Source organism: Nomascus leucogenys, chromosome 1a (genome assembly GCF_006542625.1).
Source record: "Nomascus leucogenys isolate Asia chromosome 1a, Asia_NLE_v1, whole genome shotgun sequence".
Taxonomy (NCBI): Eukaryota; Metazoa; Chordata; class Mammalia; order Primates; family Hylobatidae; genus Nomascus; species Nomascus leucogenys.
This window is the reverse complement of record NC_044381.1, coordinates 66533579-66556888: the sequence shown is the minus strand read 5'-3', so window position 1 is coordinate 66556888 and position 23310 is coordinate 66533579. Positions and strand designations below refer to the sequence as shown.

At 40.8% G+C, this 23310-nt stretch overlaps 1 protein-coding gene across 2 annotated transcripts in view; it reads right to left on the bottom strand.

Annotated features, from left to right (window-relative positions):
- Positions 1–19119: 19119 nt before the first annotated feature.
- Positions 19120–23310, bottom strand: part of KLHDC1 (kelch domain containing 1) — a 63758-nt gene continuing 59567 nt past the window's right edge. Inside the window, exons 13-14 of one of the 2 annotated variants that reach the window (XR_004029585.1) lie at positions 22496–22907; positions 19120–19231 (exon numbers count right to left, since the gene is read on the bottom strand). Coding sequence is in view for 1 of the 2 variants with exons in the window: in XM_030810128.1 (XP_030665988.1) it covers positions 22721–22907 (187 nt within the window). In the remaining variant the exon portion in view is untranslated. Of the gene's footprint in view, positions 19232–21348; positions 22908–23310 lie in introns of those variants that run through there. The other variant, XM_030810128.1, reaches the window with a different exon arrangement.

Genomic DNA, 23310 nt, shown 5'->3' with positions numbered 1-23310 from the left:
AACCTCCGCCTCCCGAATCCAAATGATTCTCTTGCCTCTGCCTCCCAAGTAGCTGGGACTAAGGCACCTGCCACCACGCCCGGCTAATTTTCGTATATTTTAGTAGAGACGGGATTTCACCATGTTGGCCAGGTTGGTCTCGAACTCCTGACCTCAAGTGATCCACCCGCCTCGGCCTCCCAAAGTACTGGGATCACTGGCGTGAGCCACCGCACCCAGCCTATATTTCGTATATATATGCCATTTAATAAAATAATATCCACTTTGATTTACTTATGTTTCAAACCATACTTTTATCCTACTTAGTAACAACAAAAAGAGTCGCTGAGGCCGGGCGCGGTGGCTCACGCCTGTAATCCCAGCACTTTGGGAGGCCGAGGCGGGCGGATCACGAGGTCAGGAGATCGAGACCACGGTGAAACCCCGTCTCTACTAAAAATACAAAAAATTAGCCAGGCGTAGTGGCGTGCGCCTGTAGTCCCAGCTACTCCGGAGGCTGAGGCAGGAGAATGGCGTGAACCCGGGAGGCGGAGCTTGCAGTGAGCCGAGATTGCGCCACTGCATTCCAGCCTGGGCGACAGAGCGAGACTCCGTCTCAAAAAATAAATAAATAAATAAATAAATAATAGTCTCTGAAACACATTAATTAGTTGTACTATAAGCAGAGTTTCTCAGTGTATCAAAGTATATTTCCAAGCCCCGTGGGTACCTGGAGACCTTTTCAGGGGCTCCTTAAGGAACTCTCTTTTCTAACTATGTATCTGTGTGAGGCCAGATTTTCTTCACTTAAATCGGCCTGGCGCAGTGTCTCATGCCTATAATCCCAGTATTTTGGGAGGCTGAGGTGGGCAGATCACTTGAGGTCAGGAGTTGGAGACCCGCCTGATCGACATGGTGAAACCCCGTCTCTACTAAAAAAATACAAAAATTAGCCAGGCGTGGTGGTGGGCGCCTGTAATTCCAGCTACTTGGGAGGCTGAGGCAGAAGAATTGCTTGAACCCGGGAGTTGGAGGTTGCAGTGAGTTGAGATCATGCCACTGCACTCCAGCCTGGGTGAGAAAGCAAGACTCTGTCTCAAAAATAAAAATAAAATAAAAATGCAAAACAATGTCATTCTTTTTGAAATTCTTTTGATTAGGAAAATAAAGTTATTTTTAATTTAAAATGTTATTTATGTTAACAATTTTGTTATTTTGTAATAAATTAAATTTAAACATTAAACTAAATTAAAATTAGTGTTAATTTCTAATATGGCAGATATCAATAGATAAAATCCTCAAACAAAAGCTCTTGGAGGAACTCAATCATTCTTAAGAGTATAAAGGGGCCCTAAACTAAACTAACAGCCATCTCTGATCATGGCTGGCATACAATCAGCAACTTAATTGTAAAAGTGAAAGCACATTGTGGCCAGGCGTGGTGGCTCACGCCTGTAATCCCAGCACTTTAAGAGGTGAGGTGGGTAGATCAAGAGGTCAGAAGATCGATACCATCCTGGCCAACATGGTGAAACCCTATCTCTACTTAAAATACAAAAAATTAGCTGGGCTTGGTGGCCTGTACCTGTAGTCCCAGCTACTCGGGAGGCTGAGGCAGGAGAATCGCTTGAACCCGGGAGGCTGAGGTTGCAGTGAGCTGAGATCATGCCACTGCACTCTAGCCAGTGATACAGCGAGACGCCATCTCAAAAAAAAAAAAAAAAAAAAGCAAAAGCACATTGTTTTCAGAATCACTTTCTTTTGAGGAAAATTTTCTAATTTTGACCTAAATGGCATAGAATCAAAAAAATCTCAAGGCCTTTCACAACTTTAGAGTACATTATTTATCCTACTTTGTATATCTATATTGATACCCAGACATTTTCACTTCCTTCATTTTTAATATCCCTCAATTATCTTAACAAAAACAAAAGACCTCCAACCTTTTAATCACTGCCTATAAATTGTACATCTTATCAAATAAAAATAGAAGAGAAAATTGAAGTTAGTTTAAGAATAAAAGTCTCTTTGTAAAGATAATAAAATTTTTAAAAATCCACTATAGGTCATTTGAAATTCAATGACTGATAATGCTATCATTATAATCACAACCCAGAATGTGTGCAAAAAAATCTTTTGCTGAAAAAAATACTCTTGTAAGACTTCCAATTTCTTTTTTTTCTTCCTTTTGATGTGGAGTCTCACTGTGTTACCCAGGTTGGAGTATAGTGGCGTGATCTCACCTCACTGCAACCTCCACCTCCCAGGCTCAAACGATCCTCTCACCTCAGCCTCCCAAGTAGCTGGGACTACAGGCGTGTGCCACCACACCAGCTAACTTTTCTGTATATTTGGTAGAGATGCGGGGTTTCACCATGTTGCCCAGGCTGGTCTCGAACTCTTGAGCTCAAGTGATCCACCCACCTCGGCCTCCCAAAGTGCTGGGATTACAGGCATGAACCACTGTGCCCTGCCCAAGACTTCCAGTTTTTAGTCTGGCATGTAAACAGCTTAGAAGCTGCCACTCCATCCTAACAACAAACAGAAAGCTGAGCAAACTGAAAAATCAACAACTGTTCTTAGATCAGTCAGAGAAGTGAGGTCATGGTGCAAACCACTGCCTGTCAAACTGCAGAGACAGATGGGTGAATACAGAGAATCACAACTTACCAAAGCAGAAACCCATGAGCAAAAACCTTCTGAGCAACCAGTTTGGGGGCATAAAAACTTTACAGTAATCGATGACTTGTTGGAGGCTCAGTGTGAACACGTTTTAGACTTAAAAACTCCAGGGGGCTGGGTGTGGTGGCTATGCCTGTAATCCCAGCAATTTAGGAGGCCGAGGCGGGCAGATCACTTGAGGTTAGGCGTTCGGGATCAGCCTGAGCAACATAGTGAAATCCCATCTCTATTAAAGATATAAAAAATAGCCGGGTTTGGTGACACTTGCCTGTAGTCCTAGCTACTAGGGGGGATGAGGCACAAGAATTGCTTATATCCAGGAAGCTGCAGTGAGCTGAGATCATACCACTGCACTCCAGCCTGGGCAACAGAGTAAGACCCTGTATCAAAAAAACAAATAAACAAAACCACAACTCCGGGGGACCCAGTCATAGGACGCTCCTCACACTTTTTTGAGTTTTACCTCCAGGAGGTCTCTTAGGTCCTTACAGTAAATACCAGAGAAAAATTATCTCATGCCTCCAGCAAGGGTAAGGAAAATTTTGAAATACGCTAGTTCTTCTTAACAAGGGCTGCCTCAGGAGAAACTATTTTATCAAAGCCTACTCTACCTGGCAAAAGGAAAATACCTAATTCCAGCCGCCTCTAGCCATTCTGTTCCACTTAAGTGGGGGAAAAACTGAGAACTGGGGTGAAGTTGACAGTCCAGGGGCACAGGCTCCTAAAAAGACAGATGATTACAGGACTACAGAATGCTTTCCCTCCTCACACTTCTTACCATCACACCACGGAAGGCCTATTTACTAGAGTTTCTTTCACCCAGCTCATCATGTTTAGGTTTCAACAAAAAATTGCAAGGCATAATAAGTCAAAATATTGTGGGCTGGGTGTGGAGGCTCATGCCTGAAATCCCAGCACTTTGGGAGGCCGAGGTGGGTGGATCACCTAAGGTCAGGAGTTTGAGACCAGTCTGGCCAACATGGCAAAACCGTGTCTCTACTAAAAATACAAAAATTAGCCGGGCGTGGTGGCACATGCCTGTAATCCCAGCTATTCCGGAGGCTGAGGCAGGAAAATCACTTGAACCTGGGAGGCAGAGGTTGCAGTGAGCCAAGATCGCACCACTGCACTCCAGCCTGGGCAACAGAGTGAGACTCTGTCTCAAAAAAAACAATGACAACAAAAAACACAGTATGAAGAACTGAGCAAGCATCTGAAGCAGACTCGGATAAGACAGGAATGTTGAAGTTATCAGACTAGGAATTTAAAACAACTATGATTAATATGCTAAAGCCTCTAATGGAAAAAGTAGTCAAATGCAAGAACAGATGGGTAATGGCCAGGCACAGTGGCTCATGCCTATAATCCCAGCAATTTAGGAGGCCTAGGCAGGCAGATCGCTTGAGCCCAAGAGTTCAAGACTAGCCTGGGCAACAGGGCAAAACACTGTTATCTACAAAAAATACAAAAATTAGCCAGCCGTGGTGGCATGCGCCTGTGGAACCAGCCAGCTACTCATGAGGCTGAGGTGGGAGGATTGCTTAAGTCAGATGGGTAAGGTAAATAGAGAAGATATGGAAATTCTAAGAAAGAACCAAACAGAAATGCTAGAGATCAAATAAACTGTAACAAAGATGAAGAATGCCTTTGATGAACTAATTAGTAGGCCGGACATACATAGCTGAGCAAAGAATCTCTGAGTTTGAGGGTATGTCAATAAAACTTCCAAAACTGAAACGCAAAGAGAAAAAAGACCAAAAAAAAAAAAAAAAAAGCACCTCAGACTCCCCTAGAATATCCAATAACTGTGGCACAATCACAAAAGGTGTAACCTAAGTGTAATGGGTTAGAAAGAGAGAAAGGTCCACTGTGAAGAGAAGGACAAAAGCCTGGCTGACTATGCCATCTGGCCCTAGGGTCTTCAGGAAACCTATGCAGTAGCCATGTAGGGGTTACAGTAGGCCTTGGGTGACACCCAGTGCTGTGCTGGCTCCACGTCTGACCCAGCATAGTCCCAGTGGTGGTGGCCACAGGAGTGCTTGCATCACCATACCCCCAGTTCCAGGTAGCTCAGAATAGAGAGACTCAATTTGTTTGGAGAAAGTAAGGGAAGAAAACAAGAGTCTCTGTCTGTTAATCCAAACAATTCTTCCAGATCTTATCCAAGGCAACCAAGGTGGCACCTCTATTAGTCTGCTAGAACCACAGTTTACAGGGCACGGAATCCCCCCTAATGCAGATAACGGCTTAGATCACAACACCCACATCGTTTTGAATACCTGCAAAGCCTTCCCAAGGAGGACAAATACAAACAAGCCCAGACTGTGTAGACTACAATAAATGCCTAACTCTTCAATGCTCAGACACTGATGAAAATCCACAAGTATCAAGACCATCAAGGAAAACGTGACCACACCAAATGAACTTAATAAGGCACCAGGGACCAATCCTGAAGACACAGAGATATGTGAACTATCAGATAGACAATTCAAAGTAGCTGTTTTGATGAAACTCAACGAAATTCAAGAAATTCAGAATAATGCGGAAGAAGAATTTAGAATAATATTAGATACGTTTAACAAATAAATGGAAATAATTAAAAAAATCAGATAGAAATTCCAGAGCTGAAAAATGCAACTGACATACTGAAGAATGCATCAGAGTCTCTTAATAGCAGAATTGATCAAGCAGAAGAAATAAATGGTGAGCTTGAAGACAGGTTATTTGAAAATACACAGAGGAAACAGAAGAATAATTTTTTTTTTTTGAGAGAGACGGAGTCTCACTGTGTCACCCAGAGTAGAGTGCAGTGATCTTGGTTCACTGCAACCTTCACCTCCGGGGTTCAGGTGATTCTCCTGCTTCAGCCTTCTGAGTAGCTAGGACTACAAGTGTGTGCCACCATGCCTAATTGTACTTTTAGTAGGGACGGGGTTTTGCCATGTTGGCCAGGCTGGTCTCGAACTCCTGACCTCAGGTGATCCACCCACCTGGGCCTCCCATAATGCTGGGATTCCAGGTGTGAGCCACCACGCCCTACCAAAAGAAAGAATTATTAAAAATGAAGCATGCGTACAAAATCTAGAAAATAGCCACAAAACGCAAATCTAAGATTTACTGGCCTTAAAGAGGAGGTAGAGAAAGAGATGGGGTATAAAGCTTATTCAAAGGGATAACAGAAATCAACGTCCAAGTACAAGAAGGTTATAGAATACCAAGCAGATTTAACCCAAAGAAGACTGCCTCAAGGCATTTAATAATCAAACTACCAAAAGTCAAGCGTAAAAAAAGGATCCTAAAAGCAGCAAGAGAAAAGAAACAACATAAAATGGACCTCCAATATGTCTGGCAACAGACTTTTCATTGGAAACCTTACAGGCCAGAAGAGAGTGGTACGAAATATTTCAAGTTCTGAAGGAAGTCAGGTGTAGTGGCTCACGCCTGTAATCCCAGCATGTTGGGAGGCTTAGGTGCGTGGATCACGAGATCAGGAGTTCAAGACCAGCCTGGCCAACATGGTGAAACCCCATCTCTACTAAAAAGTACAAAAATTAGACGGGCGTGGTGGCGCGTGCCTGTAATCACAGCTACTCAGGGGGCTGAGACAGGAGTATCACTTGAACCCGGGAGGCGGAGGTGGCAGTGAACCAAGATTGCGCCACTGCACTCCAGCCTGGGTGACAGAGGGAGACTCCATTTCAAAAAACAAAATAGGTTGTTACAAGAAAGCTTCAAAGATGGCCGAATAGAAACAGCTCCAGAGTGCAGCTCCCAGCTAGATCAATGCAGAAGGCAGGTGATTTCTGCATTTCCAACTGAGGTTCCCAGTTCATCTCATTGGGACTGCTTGGACATTGAGTGCAGCCCATGGAGGGCAAGCCGAAGCAGGGTGGGGCATCATCTTACCCAGGAAGCACAAGGGGTCGGGGAATTCCCTGCCCTAGCCAAGGGAAGCCATGAGGGACTGTGAATGGTGCACTCTGGCCCAGATACTGTGCTTTCTCCAAGGTCTTCGTAACCTGCAGACCAGGAGATTCCCTCTGGTGCCTACACTACCAGGGTCCTGGGTTTCAAGTACCAACCTGGGCAGCCATTTGGGCAGACACTGAGCTAGCTGTAGTTTTTTTTTTTTTTTCATACCCCAGTGGCACCTGGAATGCCAGCAAGACAGAACCGTTCACTCCCCTGGAAAGGGAGCTGAAGCCAGGGAGCCAAGTGGTCTGGCTCAGTGGGTCCCACCCCCATGGAGCCCAGCAAGCTAAGATCCACTAGCTTGAAATTCTTGCTGCCAGCATAGCAGTCTGAGGTGGACCTGGGACACTTGAGCTTGGTAGGGGGAGGGGCACCCAACATTGCTGAGGGTTGAGTAGGCAGTTTTACCCTCACAGTGTAAGCAAAGCCACTGGGAAATTCAAACTGGGTGGAGCCCAGCATAGCTCAGCAAGACTGCTGTGGCCAGACTGCCTCTCTAGATTCCTCCTCTCTGGGCAGGGCATTTCTGAAAAAAAGGCAGCAGCCGCAGTCAGGGGCTCATAGATAAAACCCCCCTCTCCCTGGGACAGAGCACCTGGGAAGGGGTGGCTGTGGACGCAGCTTCAGCAGACTTAAACGTCCCTGCCTGGCAGCTCTGAAGAGAGCAGCAGATCTCCCAGCACAGCATTTGAGCTCTGCTAGGGGACAGACTGCCTCCTCAAGTGAGTTCCTGACCCCGTGTCTCCTGACTGGGAGACACCTCCCAGTAGGGGCCGACAGACACCTCATACAGGAGAGCTCCGGCTGGCATCTGGTGGGTGCCCCTCTGGGACGAAGCTTCCAGAGGAAGGAATAGGCAGCAATCTTTGCTGTTCTGCAGCCTCTGCTGGTAATACCCAGGCAAACAGGGTCTGGAGTGGACCTCCAGCAGACTTCAGCAGACCTGAAGCAGAGGGGCCTGACTGTTAGGAGGAAAACTAGCAAACAGAAAGGAATAGCATCAACATCAACAAAAAGGACGTCCACTCAGAGACCCCTTCCGAAGGTCACCAACATCAAAGACCAAAGGTAGATAAATCCACAAAGATGGGGAGAAACCAGCGCAAAAAGGCTGAAAATTCAAAAAACCAGAATGCCTCTTCTCCAAAGGATCATAACTCCTTGCCAGAAAGGGAACAAAACTGGATGGAGAATGAGTTTGATGAGTTGACAGAAGTAGGCTTCAGAAAGTGGGTAACAACAATCTCCTCTGAGCTAAAGGAGCATGTTCTAACCCAATGCAAGGAAGCTAAGAACCTTGAAAAAAGGTTAGATGAATTGCTAACTAGAATAACCAGTTTAGAGAAGAACATAAACGACCTGATGGAGCTGAAAAACACAGCACAAGAACTTCGTGAAGCATACACAAGTATCAATAGCAGAATCGATCAAGCAGAAGAAAGGCTATCAGAGATTGAAGATCACCTTAATGAAATAAAGCAAGAAGACGAGATTAGAGAAAAAAGAATGAAAATGAATGAATAAAGCCTCCAAGAAATATGGGACCAAATCTACGTTTGATGATGTACCTGAAAGTGACAGGGACAATGGAACCAAGTTGGAAAATACTCTTCAGGATATTATCCAGGAGAACTTCCCCAACCTAGCAAGACAGGACAATATTCAAATTCAGGAAATACAGAGAACACCACAAAGATACACCTTGAGAAGAGCAACCCCAAGACACATATTCATCAGATTCACAAAGATTGAAATGAAGGAAAAAAATGTTAAGGGCAGCCAGAGAGAGAGGTTGGGTTACCCACAAAGGGAAGCCCATCAGACTAACAGCAGATCTCTCTGCAGAAACCCTACAAGCCAGAAGAGAGTAGGGGCCAATATTCAACATTCTTAAAGAAAAGAATTTTCAACCCAGAATTTCATATCCAGCCAAACTAAGCTTCATAAGCAAAGGAGAAATAAAATCCTTTACAGACAAGCAAATGCTGAGAGATTTTGTCACCACCAGGCCTGCCTTACAAGAGCTCCTGAAGGAAGCACTAAACATGGAAAAGAAAAACCAGTACCAGCCACTGCAAAAACATACCAAATTGTAAAGGCCATTGATGCTATGAAGAAACTGTATCAAATAATGGGCAAAATAACCAGCTAGCATCATAATGATAGGATCAAATTCACACGTGACAATATTAACCTTAAATGTAAATGGGATAAATGCCCCAATTAAAAGACACAGACTGCCAAATTGGATAAAGAGTCAAGACCCATCAGTGTGCTGTATTCAGGAGACCTATTTCACGTGCAAAGACACACACAGGCTCAAAATCAAGGGATGGAGGAAAATTTACCAAGCAAACGGAAAGCAAAAAAAGCAGGGGTTGCAATCCTAGTCTCTGATAAAACAGACTTTAAACCAACAAAGACCAAAAGAGACAAAGAAGGCCATTACATAATGGTAAAGGGGTCAATGCAACAAGAAGAGCTAACCATCCTAAATATATATGCACCCAATACAGGAGCACCCAGATTCATAAAGCAAGTTTCTAGAGACCTACAGAGAGACTTAGACTCCCACACAATAATAGTGGGAGACATTAACACCCCACTGTCAGTATTAGACAGATCAATGAGACGGAAAATTAACAAGAATATTCAGGACTTGAACTCAGCTCTGGACCAAGCAAACCTAATAGACATCTACAGAACTCTCCACCCCCAATCAACAGAATATACATTCTTCTCAGCACCACATCACACTTATTCTAAAATTGACCACATAACCGAAAGTAAAACACTCCTCAGCAAGTGCAAAAGAATGGAAATCATAACAGTCTTTCAGACCACAGTGCAATCAAATTAGAACTCAGGATTAAGAAACTCACTCAAGACTGGGCGCAGTGGCTCATGCCTGTAATCCCAGCACGTTCGGAGGCCAAGGTGGGTGGGATCACGAGGTCAGGAGTTTGAGACCATCCTGGCCAACATGGTGAATCCCCGTCTCTCCTAAAACTACGAAAATTAGCTGGGCATAGTGGTGGGCACCTGTAATCCCAGTTACTTGGGAGGCTGAGGCAGGAGAATCACTTGAACCCGGGAGGTGGAGGTTGTAGTGAGCCAAGATTGGGCCACTGCACTCCAGCCTAGGCAACAGAGCGAGACTTTGTCTCCAAAAGAAAAAAAAAAACTCACTCAAAACCGCACAACTACATGGAAACTGAACAATCTGCTCCTGAATAACTACTGGGTAAATAATGAAATGAAGGCAGAAATAAAGATGCTCTTTGAAACTAATGAGAACAAAGACACAACGTACCAGAATCTCTGAAACACATTTAAAGCAGTGTTTAGAGGGAAATTTATAGCACTAAATGCCCACAAGAGAAAGCAGGAAAGATCTAAAATTGACACTCCAATAGCACAATTTTTTTTTTTTTTTTTTTTTTTTTTTTTTTTTTTTTTTTTTTTTTGAGACAGAGTCTCGCTCTGTCGCCCAGGCTGGAGTGCAGTGGCGCGATCTCGGCTCACTGCAAGCTCCACCTCTCGGGTTCACGCCATTCTCCTGCCTCAGCCTCTCCGAGTAGCTGGGACTACAGGCGCCCGCCACCATGCCTGGCTAATTTTTTGTATTTTTAGTAGAGACGGGGTTTCACCGTGGTCTCGATCTCCTGACCTCGTGATCCGCCCGCCTCGGCCTCCCAAAGTGCTGAGATTACAAGCGTGAGCCACCGCGCCCGGCCCACAATTGAAAGAACTAGAGAAGCAAGAGCAAACACATTCAAAAGCTAGCAGAAGGCAAGAAATAACTAAGATCAGAGCAGAACTGAAGGAGACAGAGACACAAAAAACCCTTCAAAAAATTAATGAATCCAGGAGCTGTTTTTTTGAAAAGATCAACAAAATAGATAGACCACTAGCCAGAAGAATAAAGAAGAGAGAAGAATCAAATAGATGCAATAAAAAAAGATAAAGGGGATATCACTACTGATCCCACAGAAATACAAACTACCATCAGAGAATACTATAAACACCTCTACGCAAATAAACTAGAAAATCTAGAAGAAATGGATAAATTTCTGGACACACACACCCTCCCAAGACTAAACCAGGAAGAAGTCAAATCCCTGAATAGACCAATAGCAAGTTCTGAAATTGAGGCAGGAATTAACAGCCCACCAACCAAAAAAAGGCCAGCACAAGATGGATTCACAGCCGAATTGTACCAGAGGTACAAACAGGAGCTGGTACCATTCCTTCTGAAACTATTCCAAAGAATACAAAAAGAGGGAATCCTCCCTAACTCATTTTATGAGGCCAGCATCATCCTGATACCAAAACCTGGCAGAGACACAACAACAACAACAAAAAATTTCAGGCCAATATCCCTGATGAACATCAATGTGAAAATCCTCAATAAAATACTGGCAAACTGAATCCAGCAGCACATCTAAAAGCTTATCCACCATGACCAAGTGGGCTTCATCCCTGGGATGCAAGGCTGGTTCAACATACACAAATCAATAAACGTAATCCATCACATAAACAGAACCAGTGACAAAAACCGCATAATTATTTCAATAGATGCAGAAAAGGCCTTTGATAAAATTCAACACCCCTTCATGCTAAAAACTCTCAATAAACTAGGTATTGATGGAACATATCTCAAAATAATAAGAGCTATTTATGACAAACCCACAGCCAATATCATACTGAATGGACAAAAACTGGAACTATTCCCTTTGAAAACTGGCACAAGACAAGGATGCCCTCTCTCACCACTTCTATTCAACATAGTATTGGAAGTTCTGACCAGGGCAATCAGGCAAGAGAAAGAAATAAAGGGCATTCAAATAGGAGAAGAGTAAGTCAAATTGTCTCTGTTTGCAGATGACATGATTGTATATTTAGAAAACCCCATTGTCAGCCAGGTGTGGTGGCTCACGCCTATAATACCAGCACTTTGGGAGGCCGAGGTGGGTGGATCACCTGAGGTCGGGAGTTCAAGACCAGCCTGACCAACATGGAGAAACCCTGTCTCTACTAAAAATACAAAATTAGCTGGGCATGGAGGCGCATGCCTGTAATCCCAGTTACTCAGGAGGCTGAGGCAGGAGAATCGCTTGAACCCGGGAGGTGGAGGTTGCGGTGAGCCAAGATTGTGCCATTGCACTCCAGCCTGGGCAACAAGAGCAAAAACTCCGTCTCAAAAAAAAGAAAAAAAAAAAAAGAAAACTCCATTATCTCAGTCCAAATCCTCCTTAAGCTGATAAGTAACTTCAGCAAAGTCTCAGGATACAAAATCAATGTGTAAAAATCACAAGCATTCCTATACACCCATAATAGACAAACAGCTAAATTATGAGTGAACTTCCATTCACAATTGCTACAAAGAGAATAAAATACCTAGGAATACAGCTTACAAGGGATGTGAAGGACCTCTTCAAGGAGAATTACAAACCACTGCTCAAGGAAATAATTGAGGACACAAATAAATGGAAAAACATTCCATGATCATGGATAGGAAGAATCAATATCATGAAAATGGCCATACTGCCCAAAGTAATTTATAGGTTCAATGCTATCCCCATCAAGCTATTATTGACTTTCTTCACAGAATTAGAAAAAAACTATTTTAAATTTCATCTGGAACCAAAAAAGAGCCCATATAGCCAAGACAATCCTGAGCAAAAAGAACAAAGCTGGAGGCATCATGCTACCTGACTTCAAAATATACTACAAGGCTACAGTAACCAAAACAGCATGGTACTAGTACAAAAACAGATATACAGACCAATGAACAGAATAGAGGCCTCAGAAATAACACCACACATCTACAACCATCTGATCTTTGACAAACCTGACAAAAACAAGCAATGGAGAAAGGATTCCCTATTTAATAAATGGTGTTGGGAAAACTGGCTAGCCATATGCAGAAAACTGAAACTGGACCCCTTCCTTACACATTATATAAAAACTAACTCAAGATGGATTAAAGACTTAAACGTTAACACCTAAAACCATAAAAACCCTAGAAGAAAACTGAGGCAATTCAGGACATAGGCATGGGCAAAGACTTCATGACTAAATCACCAAAAGCAATGGCAACAAAAGCCAAAATTGACAAATGGGATCTAATTAAACTAAAGAGCTTCTGCACAGCAAAGCAAACTATCATCAGAGTGAACAGGCAACCTGTAGAATGGGAGAAAATTTTTGCAATGTACTCATCTGACAAAGGGCTAACATCCAGAATCTACAAAGAGCTTAAACAAATTTACAAGAAGAAAACAAACCACCTCATCAAAAAGTGGGCAAAGAATATGAACAGACATTTCTCAAAAGAAGACATTTATGTGGCCAACAAACATATGAAAAAAAGCCCATCATCACTGGTCATTAAAGAAATGCAAATCAAAACCACAATGAGATACCATCTCACACCAGTTAGAATGGTGATCATTAAAAAGTCAGGAAACAACAGATGCTGGAGAGGATGTGGAGGAATAGAGATGCTTTTACACTGTTGGTGGGAGTGTAAATTAGTTCAACCATTGTGGAAGACAAGTGTGGTGATTCCTCAAGGATCTAGAACCAGAAATATCATTTGACCCAGCAATCCCATTACTGGGTATATACCCAAAGGATTATAAATCATTCTACTATAAAGACACATGCACACATGTTTATTGTGGCACTATTCACAATAGCAAAGACTTGGAACCAACCCAAATGCCCATCAATGATAGACTGAATAAAGAAAATGTGGCACATATACACCATGGAATACTATGCAGCCATAAAAAAGGATGAGTCCCTTTGCAGGGACATGGATGAAACTGGAAACCATCATTCTCAGCAAACTAACAAAAGAACAGAAAATCAAACACCACCATGTTCTCACTCATAAGTGGGAGTTCAACAGTGAGAACACATGGACACAGGGAATCACACACCAGGGCCTGTCCTGGGGTGGGGGGCTAGGGGAGGGATAGCATTAGGAGAAATACCTAATGTAGATGATGGGTTGATGGGTGCAGCAAACCACCACGGCACGTGTATACCTATGTAACAATCCTGCACGTTCTGCACATGTACCCCAGAACTTAAAGTATAATAAAAAAAAAAAAATTAAATTCTGAAGGAAAAAAATCTTTTGCCCTAGAATAGTATGTCCAGTGAAAATATCCATCAAACATGAAGGAGAAATAAAGACTTTTCAAGACAAGCAAGAGCTGAGGGATTTCATCAGTACCAGACCTGTCCTACAAGAAATGCTAAAGGGAGTACTTCAATCAGAAAGAAAAGGATGTCAGTGAGCAGTAAGAAATCATCTGAAAGTACTAAACTCACTGGTAATAGTAAATACACAGAAAAACACAGACTATTATAACACTGTAACTACTCTTAAGTAGAAAGACTAAAAATGAACTAGCCAAAAATAATAACTACAACAAATTTTCAAGAGATATATAGGACAATAATAAATAGAAATGACAAAAAGTTAAAAAGCCGGGGAATGAAGTTAAAATGTAGAGGTTTTATTAGTTTTCTTTTTGCTTGTTAGTCTATGCAAGCAGTGTTAAGTAGCTATCAGCTTAAAATAATAGGTTTTAAGATAGTATCTGTAAGCCTCACGGTAACCTCAAATCAAAAAAACATATAATGGAAACACAAAAAATAAAAAGCAAGAAATTCAATCATACCACCAGAGAAAATCATCTACACTAAAAGGAAGATAAGAAGGAAAGGAGGAAGAGAAAACCACAAAAGAACCAGAAAACAAATAACAAAATGGCAGGAGTAAGTCCTTACTTATCAATAATAATATTGAGTGTAAATGGACTAAAGTCTCCAATCAAAAGACATGTTGTGGCTGAATGAATTAAAAAAAAAAAACCAAGACTCAATGATCTGTTGCCTGGAAGAAATGCACTTCACCTATAAAGACACACAGTCTGAAAATAAAGGGATAGAAAAAGATGTTCCATGCCAATGGAAACAAACAAACAAAAGAGCAGGAGAAGCTATACTTATTCAGACAAAATAAACTTCAAGACAAAAACTGTAAGAAAAGACAAAGTCATTATACAATAATAAAGGGGTCGATTCAGCAAGAGGATATAACAATTTTATATTTTTGAGATGGAGTCTCGCTCTGTCGCCAGGCTGCAGTGCAGTGGCACCATCTTGGCTCACTGCAACCTCTGCCTCCCGGGTTCAAGTGATTCTCCTGCCTCAGCCTCTCTGAGTAGCTGGGACTACAGGCGCCCGCCACCACGCCCGGCTAATTTTTTGTATTTTTAGTAGAGACGGGGTTTCACCGTGGTCTCGATCTCCTGACCTCGTGATCCACCCGCCTCGGCCTCCCAAAGTGCTGGGATTACAAGCGTGAGCCACCGCGCCCGGCCAATTTTTGTATTTTTAGTAGAGACAGGGTTTCACCATGTTGGCCAGGATGGTCTCAAACTCCTGACCTCAGGTGATCCACCTGCCTCAGCCTCCCAAAGTGCTGGGATTACAGGCATGAGCCACCGCACCCGGCCAACAATTTTAAATATCTATGCACTCAACACTGGAGCACCCAGATGTTTAAGGCGAATATTAGTAGAGCTAAAGAGAGAGATAGACCCCCAATACAATAATAGCTGGAGATTTTTAACACCCCAATTCTCTACAATCTCTTTCGGAGGATTAGAGGCAGAGAAAATAGTTCTTCTTCCTTGTTTTTTTTTTTTTTTTTGAGACGTAGTTTCACTCTTGTCTCCTAGGCTGGAGCGCAATGATGCGATCCTGGCTCACTGCAACCTCCGCCTCCCGGGTTCAAGCAATTCTTGTGCTTCAGCCTCCTGAGTAGCTGGGATTACAGGCGCCTGCCACCATACCTGGCTAATTTTTTTGTATTTTTTGTACAGACGGGGCTTTACCATGTTGGCCAGGCTGGTCTCGAACTCCTGACCTCAAGTGATCCACCCACCTCGGCCTCCCAAAGTGCTGGGATTACAGGCGTGGGCCACTGTGCCCAGCCTGAGAAAATAAATCCTAACTAATTATATGAGGCCAACATTACCCTAATATCAAAGCCAGGCAAAGACAGGGTAAAAAAACTACAGACTAATACCCCTCATAAATATAGATGCAAAAATTCTCAACAAAATACAAACAGTCCCTAACTTGCTATGGTTCTACTTAAGGATTTTTTGACTTTATGATGGTGTGAATGTAATAACCATTAAGTAGAAATAGTACTTCAAATTTTGATTTTTGATCTTTTCCTGGGCTAGTTATATGCAATATCATACTCGCTTATGCTGGGCACCTGTGGCAAGCTGCAGCTCCCAATCAGCCATGCAATGATGAGGGCAAACAACCAATACTATACTATACTGTATTCAATATATTCAACAATTTATTATAAAATAGGCTTTGTCTTAGATTATTTTGCCCAACAATAGGCTAATATAAGTATTCTGAGCATTTTTTTGTTTTGTTTTTTGAGACAGAGTCTTGCTCTGTCACCAGGCTGGAGTGCAGGGGCCCAATCTTGGCTCACTGCAACCTCCATCTCCCGGGTTCAAGCAATTGCCCTGCCTCAGCCTCCTGAGTAGCTGGGACTACAGGAGCACGCCACCACACCTGGCTAATTTTTTTTTTTTTTTTGAGATGGAGTCTCGCTCTGTTGCCCAGGCTGGAGTGCAGTGGCACGATCTCAGCTCACTGCAAGCTCTGCCTCCCGGGTTCACGCCATTCTCCTGCCTCAGCCTCCCGAGTAGCTGGGACTACAGGTGCCCACCACCACGCCTGGCTAATTTTTTTGTATTTTTAGTAGAGACAGGGTTTCACCGTGTTAGCCATCCTGACCTCGTGATCCGCCCACCTCGGCCTCCGAAAGTGCTGGGATTACAGGCGTGAGCCACCGCGTCCGGCGCCACACCTGGCTAATTTTTTGTATTTTAATAGAGACACGTTTTCACCATGTTGGCCAGGATGGTCTCAATGTCTTGACTTTATGATCTGCCCACCTTGGCCTCCCAAAGTGCTGGGATTACAGATGTGATCCACCGTGCTTGGCCAGTATTCTGAGCCTGTTTAAGGTAGGCTAGGTTATGATGTTTGGTAGGTTAGGTGTACTATGCATTTGTTTATTTATATTTTCAATTTACAATGGGCTTATTGGGACTTAACACCAACAAAAGTTGAGGAACATCTATATTAGCAAATCCTGTGCAAAAAGAATTACATACCACAATTGAGTAGGATTTATCCCAGATATGCAAGGCTGGTTTAACATTTGAAAATCAATTAACAGCCAGGTGTGGTGGCTCATGCTTGTAATCCTAGCACTTTGGGAGGCCGAGGTGGGCGGATCACTTGAGGTCAGGAGTTTGAGACCAGCCTGGCCAACGTAGTGAACTCCTGTCTCTATTAAAAAGTACAAAAATTAGCCTGGCGTGGTGGCAGGAGCCTGTAATCCCAGCTACTTGGGGGGCTGAGGCAGGAGAATCACTTGAACCTGGGAGGTGGAGGTTGCAGTGAGCCGAGATCACACCACTGCTCTCCAGCCTGGGCAACAGAGGGAGACCGCGTCTCAACAACAACAACAAAAATCAATTTACATAATCAATCACATGAGCATATCAATAGATACAGGAAAAGCACTGGACAAAATACAACACTCATTCGTGATAAGAACTCTCAGCAAACTAGGAATAGACAGGAATCTCCTCGACTTAATAAAGAACATCTACAAAATACCTATGCTAACATAAGACATAATGGTGAGAAAGTCAAAGCTTTCCCTTAAGATCAGGAACAAAGCAAGGATGCCCTCTCTCACCATTGCTTTCTAACATCATACTACAAGTCCTAGTTAATGCAATAAAATAAGAAAAGGAAATTTTATACAGATTGGGATGGAAGAAATAAAACTGTCTTTGTTAGCAGATGACATGATCATCTATGTAGAAAATCTGACCAGAAAATCCCTCCTGGAACTAATAAGCAATTATAGCAAGGTTTCAGGATACAGAATTAATATATAAGAGCCAATCATTTTCCTATATCAGTAATGAGTAAGTGGAATTTGAAATTAAAAACACATTAGCATTATGTTAGCAACACCCAAAATGAAATACACAGGTATAAGTCTAACAAAATATGAATAAAACTTGGATGAAAATCTTCAAAGAACATCTAAATAATTGGAGATATATTCCATATTCATGGACAGGAGATTTACTGTTAAGATATCAGTTCTGGTTGGGTGCAGTGGCTCACGCCTGTAATCCAAGCACTTTGGGAGGCCGAGGTGGGCGGATCAAGAGGTCAGGAGTTCGAGACCAGCCTGATCAACATGGTAAACCCCATCTCTACTAAAATACAAAAATTAGCCGGGTGTAGTGGTGCGCACCTGTAATCCCAACTACTGAGGAGGCTGAGGCAGGAGAATTGCTTGAAACCGGGAGTCAGAAGTTGCAGTGAGCCAAGATCGCGCCATTGCACTCCAGCCTGAGCGACAGAGTGAGACTCCATCTCAAACAAATAAATAAATAAATAAATAAATATCAGTTCTTCCTCACTTTATCTACAGATTCAGTGCAATCCCAATAACAATTCCAGCAAGTTGCTTTGTACATATTGACAAACTGATTCTAAAATTAATATGGAAATGCAAAAGATCTAAAATATTGAAAGAGAACATCATCAGAGGACTGCCACTACCCAACTTCAAGACTTGCCATAAAGTGACAGTATTAAAGACAGCATAGTACTAGCAAAAGAATAAACAAATGCAGCAGAATGGAGATCTCAGGAATAGATCCACATGAATATAGTAAACTGATCTTTGATAAAGGAGAAAAGGCAGTATTAATGAAACAAAGATAGTCTTTTCAACAAATGGTGCTGGAACAACTGGACATTGGCATGCAAAAATATGAATCTAGACAAACACCTTACATCTTTAAAAAAACTTAACTCAAAATGGGCCACTGACTTAAATGTAACACATAAAACTGTAACATTTGTAGAAGAGAAGAGAAAACCTGGATAATCTTGGGTTTGGTGATGACTTCAGATACAACACCAAAGCACCGTCTATGAAATAAAGAACTGATGAGATGAACTTGCTCTGTGAAAGACAATGTTAACCGAAGCCACAGACTGGGAGAAAATTTTACAAGTCACTGCTGATAAAGGGCTGTTATCTACAATATACAAAGAATTCCTAAAACTCAACAATAAGAAAATGAATAACCTTATTGAAAAATGGGCAAAAGACCTGAACAGACACCTCGCCAAAGTATATAGATGGCAAGTCAGCATATGAAAAATGTCAACATCATATGTCATTAAGAAATTGCAAATTAAAACAATATGATACCACTACATATCTAGTAGAACAAAGAAACCCAAAACACTGACAACACCAAATGCTGGCAAGGATGTGAAGCAACAGGAACTCTCATTCATTGAGTATAGCCACTTTGGAAGGTAGTCTGGTGGTTTCTTAGTAAACTAAATATATTCTTACCATATGATCCAACAATCTTGATCCTTGGTATTGATCCAAATGAACTGAAAACTTGGTATTGATCCAAATGAACTGAAAATAAAACATATGTATAGCAACTTTATTCATAATTGCCAAAACTTGGAAGCAACCAAGATGTTTTTCAGTAGATGAATGGATAAACTGTGGCATGTCAGACAATGGAATATTATTCAACGCTAAAAAGAAATGAGCTATCAAGCTTCGAAGAGAAATGGAAGAAAAGTAAATGCATACTGCTAAGTGAAGAAGCCAGTATGACTATATGACATTCTGGAAAAGACAGAATTATGTAAACAGTAAAAAGGTCAGTGGTTTCCAGGGGTTAGAGAAGAGGGAGGAATGAACGGCAGAGCACAGAGGATTTTTTAGGGCAGTGAAACTATTTTGTATGATACGACACTGGTGAATACATGTACTTATATACATGTCAAAACCCACAGAATATACAACACCAAGAATGAGCCATAATGTAACAACAGACATTGAATCATTTGAAAAAATCATGCTGTGCCCACAGGCTGGACTGTATGGCAACTTCATCAAACTGGAAATTCCAAAAGAATTAAATTAATACAATGGAAAGAGAGGCACAAAAAACATGAGTAGGGGGATCATCTGCTCCTCAAAATTGCTTCTTTTCCTCCCAGAAATTCTGAAATCTAAGTTTTAATTCATCAATAGTATGCACTACCCTGACAATTATTCTATCACGGTGACTTTATTTCTCTCACATACATGTATAAATGACACACTGGTGGCCGGGTGTGGTGGCTCACGCCTGTAATCCCAGCACTTTGGAAGGCCAAGGCAAGCGGATCACTTAAGGTTACGAGTTTGAGACCAGCCTGGCCAACAAACCCCGTCTCTACTAAAAATACAAAAATTAGTGCTGGGCGTGGTGACGTGCACCTGTAATCCCAGCTACTCGGGTGGCTGAGGCACGAGAATTACTTGAACCTGGGACGTGGAGGTTGCAGTGAGCCGAGATTGCGCCACTGCATTCCAGCCTGGGCCACAGAGTGAGACTCTGTCTCAAAAAACAAACAAACAAACAAAAAAAACCCAAAAAAACAAAAAAAACCCACATTGGTGAAAACATCAGTGTGTGTGTCAGCTGACAGTACAAAGTTCCAAAGTATATATATATATATATATGTATGTATATGTATACATATATATATATGTATGTATATGTATACATATATATATGTATGTATATATATATATATATATATATTTTTTTTTTTTTTTTTGAGATGGAGTCTCGCTCTGTTTCCCAGGCTGGAGTGCAGTGGTGCAATCTTGGCTCACTGCAACCTCTGCCTCCCAGGTTCAAGTGATACTCCTGCCTCAGCCTCCCGAGTAGCTGGGACTATAGGTGCATGCCACCACACCCAGCTAATTTTTGTATTTTTGGTAGAGAAAGGGGTTCGCCATGTTGGCCAGGCTGGTCTCGAACTCCTGGCCTCAAGTGATCTGTCCACCATGGTCCCCCAAAGTGCTGGAATTACAGACATGAGCCATCATGCCCGGCCTCTAAAAAATATTTTTAAAGGTGCTTTTGCAAAAATACTATTTGGAAAAAAAGTACACTAATTTTGATGTTAGTTATCACATTAAAAATAATAATAACCTTAAAAGAATCCTTTCTGACAATGGTAAGAATATTCTGAGATTTTTATTTTTTTTTTAACAGATAGGGTCTCTTTATGTTGCCCAGGCTGGTTTTGAATTCCTGGCCTCAAGCAAGCCTACTGCCTCAGCCTCCCAAAAGTGCTGGGATTACAGCCGTTAGCCACTGCACCTGGCCAGATTTTCATTCTCTTAAAGCCCATGAGAGTGTGTATTTTGAGGGGGCTAATCCAACTTTTAATGTTCCAAATACACCATTTAAAAATAGAGGTGCTCTTCTAAGAGGCGGGACAAGGCATTCACATAATCCAGAAGCCATTTTAAAACGGTGTTCCTTCTGCTCAATGTTATCTATCAGTTACCTAATTAGGTCTTGATATATTTTTGCCTTAAATATAAAAGCTGATGCTAAAGTTCATCAGCATCACAGCATAATAAGGTAATTATTTCTAAGATGTGAATTACTTGTGAGATTCATTTTCTAAATCTGTTATTCAGCCTAAAAATAGTGAGAAAAATGAAAACTGACAATGAAATATTTTTTGTATAATCAATTCTAATGACTGCTTTACACTGACAAAAACGATAACAGTAATTATATACACTTTGTACAATAAATAAAATGTAAAAAAATATTTCAATACATAAATAGAAGCTTTACACATCCAAAATACAGTACACATATATGAAATATCTCTCTAAAATTCAATGAAATACTACAAACTACTATAATTTTCATTATAAATTATATATATTTCAATATAGAAATATTTTTCTTTAACATTTTAAATTTCAGAGATAACTTGCATGGTAATATTGTGGAGAATAATTTTATACACCAAGCTTTTTAGTAATTAATTGTAATTAATAATTCAATGGAAGGGCATGATTTTGATAATATAAAGAAAAATTTCTTAATTATGCCAAAAGTACCATTTTTAGGAATATAAAGATACAGTGTTCCATTTCTGTATAGATGGTAATGCTGAAAATAAAAGGGAAGGTATTAGATTTTTTCAGTATCTGTCTTGAGCACAACTCTGTAGAATGGTATGGGCCAAACTGAGGGATTTCTATAAAGTCAAATTACTAGATTACCATCCCATCTCATTACTTACAAAAATTACTATAGAAGCAGTCTTCTAAGGCAAAATGTATTTTAATATGTCTCAAAAAGTTAATAAAAATACTGCTTCTCAATGTTTCAAAGCCTGTATGATAAACCTCCACTTTATGTACTTTAAAACATGGTCTTTCTATATAAACTAAACAAACTAATAACTTAGGGGTAATGGAGAGACAACTGAAGACATTTATTCCTCTATTCGAATAAAGGTGAGGAAAAGTTATGATGATGCCTAAGAATACTTTACTAGGTAAGTGTCGAAAAGGGCAGGAGTTCAATATTTAATACCATTCTCGTGTTTGCCTATTTTATAATATTTGGCCCACTGTATTAGTTATTCAAGGAGAACCTTAGGTAATTTTAAAATGACTTGAGAAACTTTATTCTTTCTGAAAGTGTATTTGTAGTGTCTTGACATACATACATGTATTTATATATTTATAAAATTATGTTGCGGATTTCTGAAGTTCTTGAGAGTAATTTCTTATTCTCAAATGTATGTAATCTTTCCAGTAAAGAATACACATTGACTTAAAATCTGTTATAACTGTACTTACTTTCAGAAAGAACATTTGTTCTGCAGCTTGTAAGGCAATTTGTTTACAAATATAAATTAATCTGCATTAACATCGTTTTTCCATACATTCCATGGCATATAGTCACTTAACAGACTATTTGTATTCCAAATTTTATCCTTTAAATAAAGCCTGCAATTTGGGAGTGTAAATGTATAGTCTGATTAAAATGTTAAAACATACTAAATATGTACAGTATATAACAATTTAATTGCTACTGATCCACTGATATTTATTTTCTGTTTCTTCTTTTTGGACTCTTTGTTCTTCTCGGTGATTAGCTGCAGCCCAAAATGTTATTTTTTTGAGTACTTGTTGCAGAAGTTTAGGAGGTAATAAAGATATCTGACTTTCTAACATGATAGAATTTTTACCAATGCAGTCAAGACATGACCTGTAAATAAAACATAACAGAATTATTAGTCTTGAACCTGAGGTTATAAAATAAAACATTTATAGTGAAGAATTCTTTCTTTTTTAACATTGTAGTATTGGACTTTCATGGGTTTTTTTAATTTTTAATTTTTGTCAGTACATAGTAGGTATATATATTTATGTGGTACATATGTTTTGATACAGACATGCAATGCATAATAATCATGTCATGGAAAATGGGGTATCTATCCCTTCAAACATTTATCCTTTGTTATAGTTAAGTATTCCTAAAATTTAAAATCATCATAAAAATTTTACATGGCAATGTATTCATATGTTTTGTTTGGAACATGATAGGATTTTTTTCCCAGTGCACCACAATAATCATATATTTTTATAGAATAGAGACTAAATCTGACCAA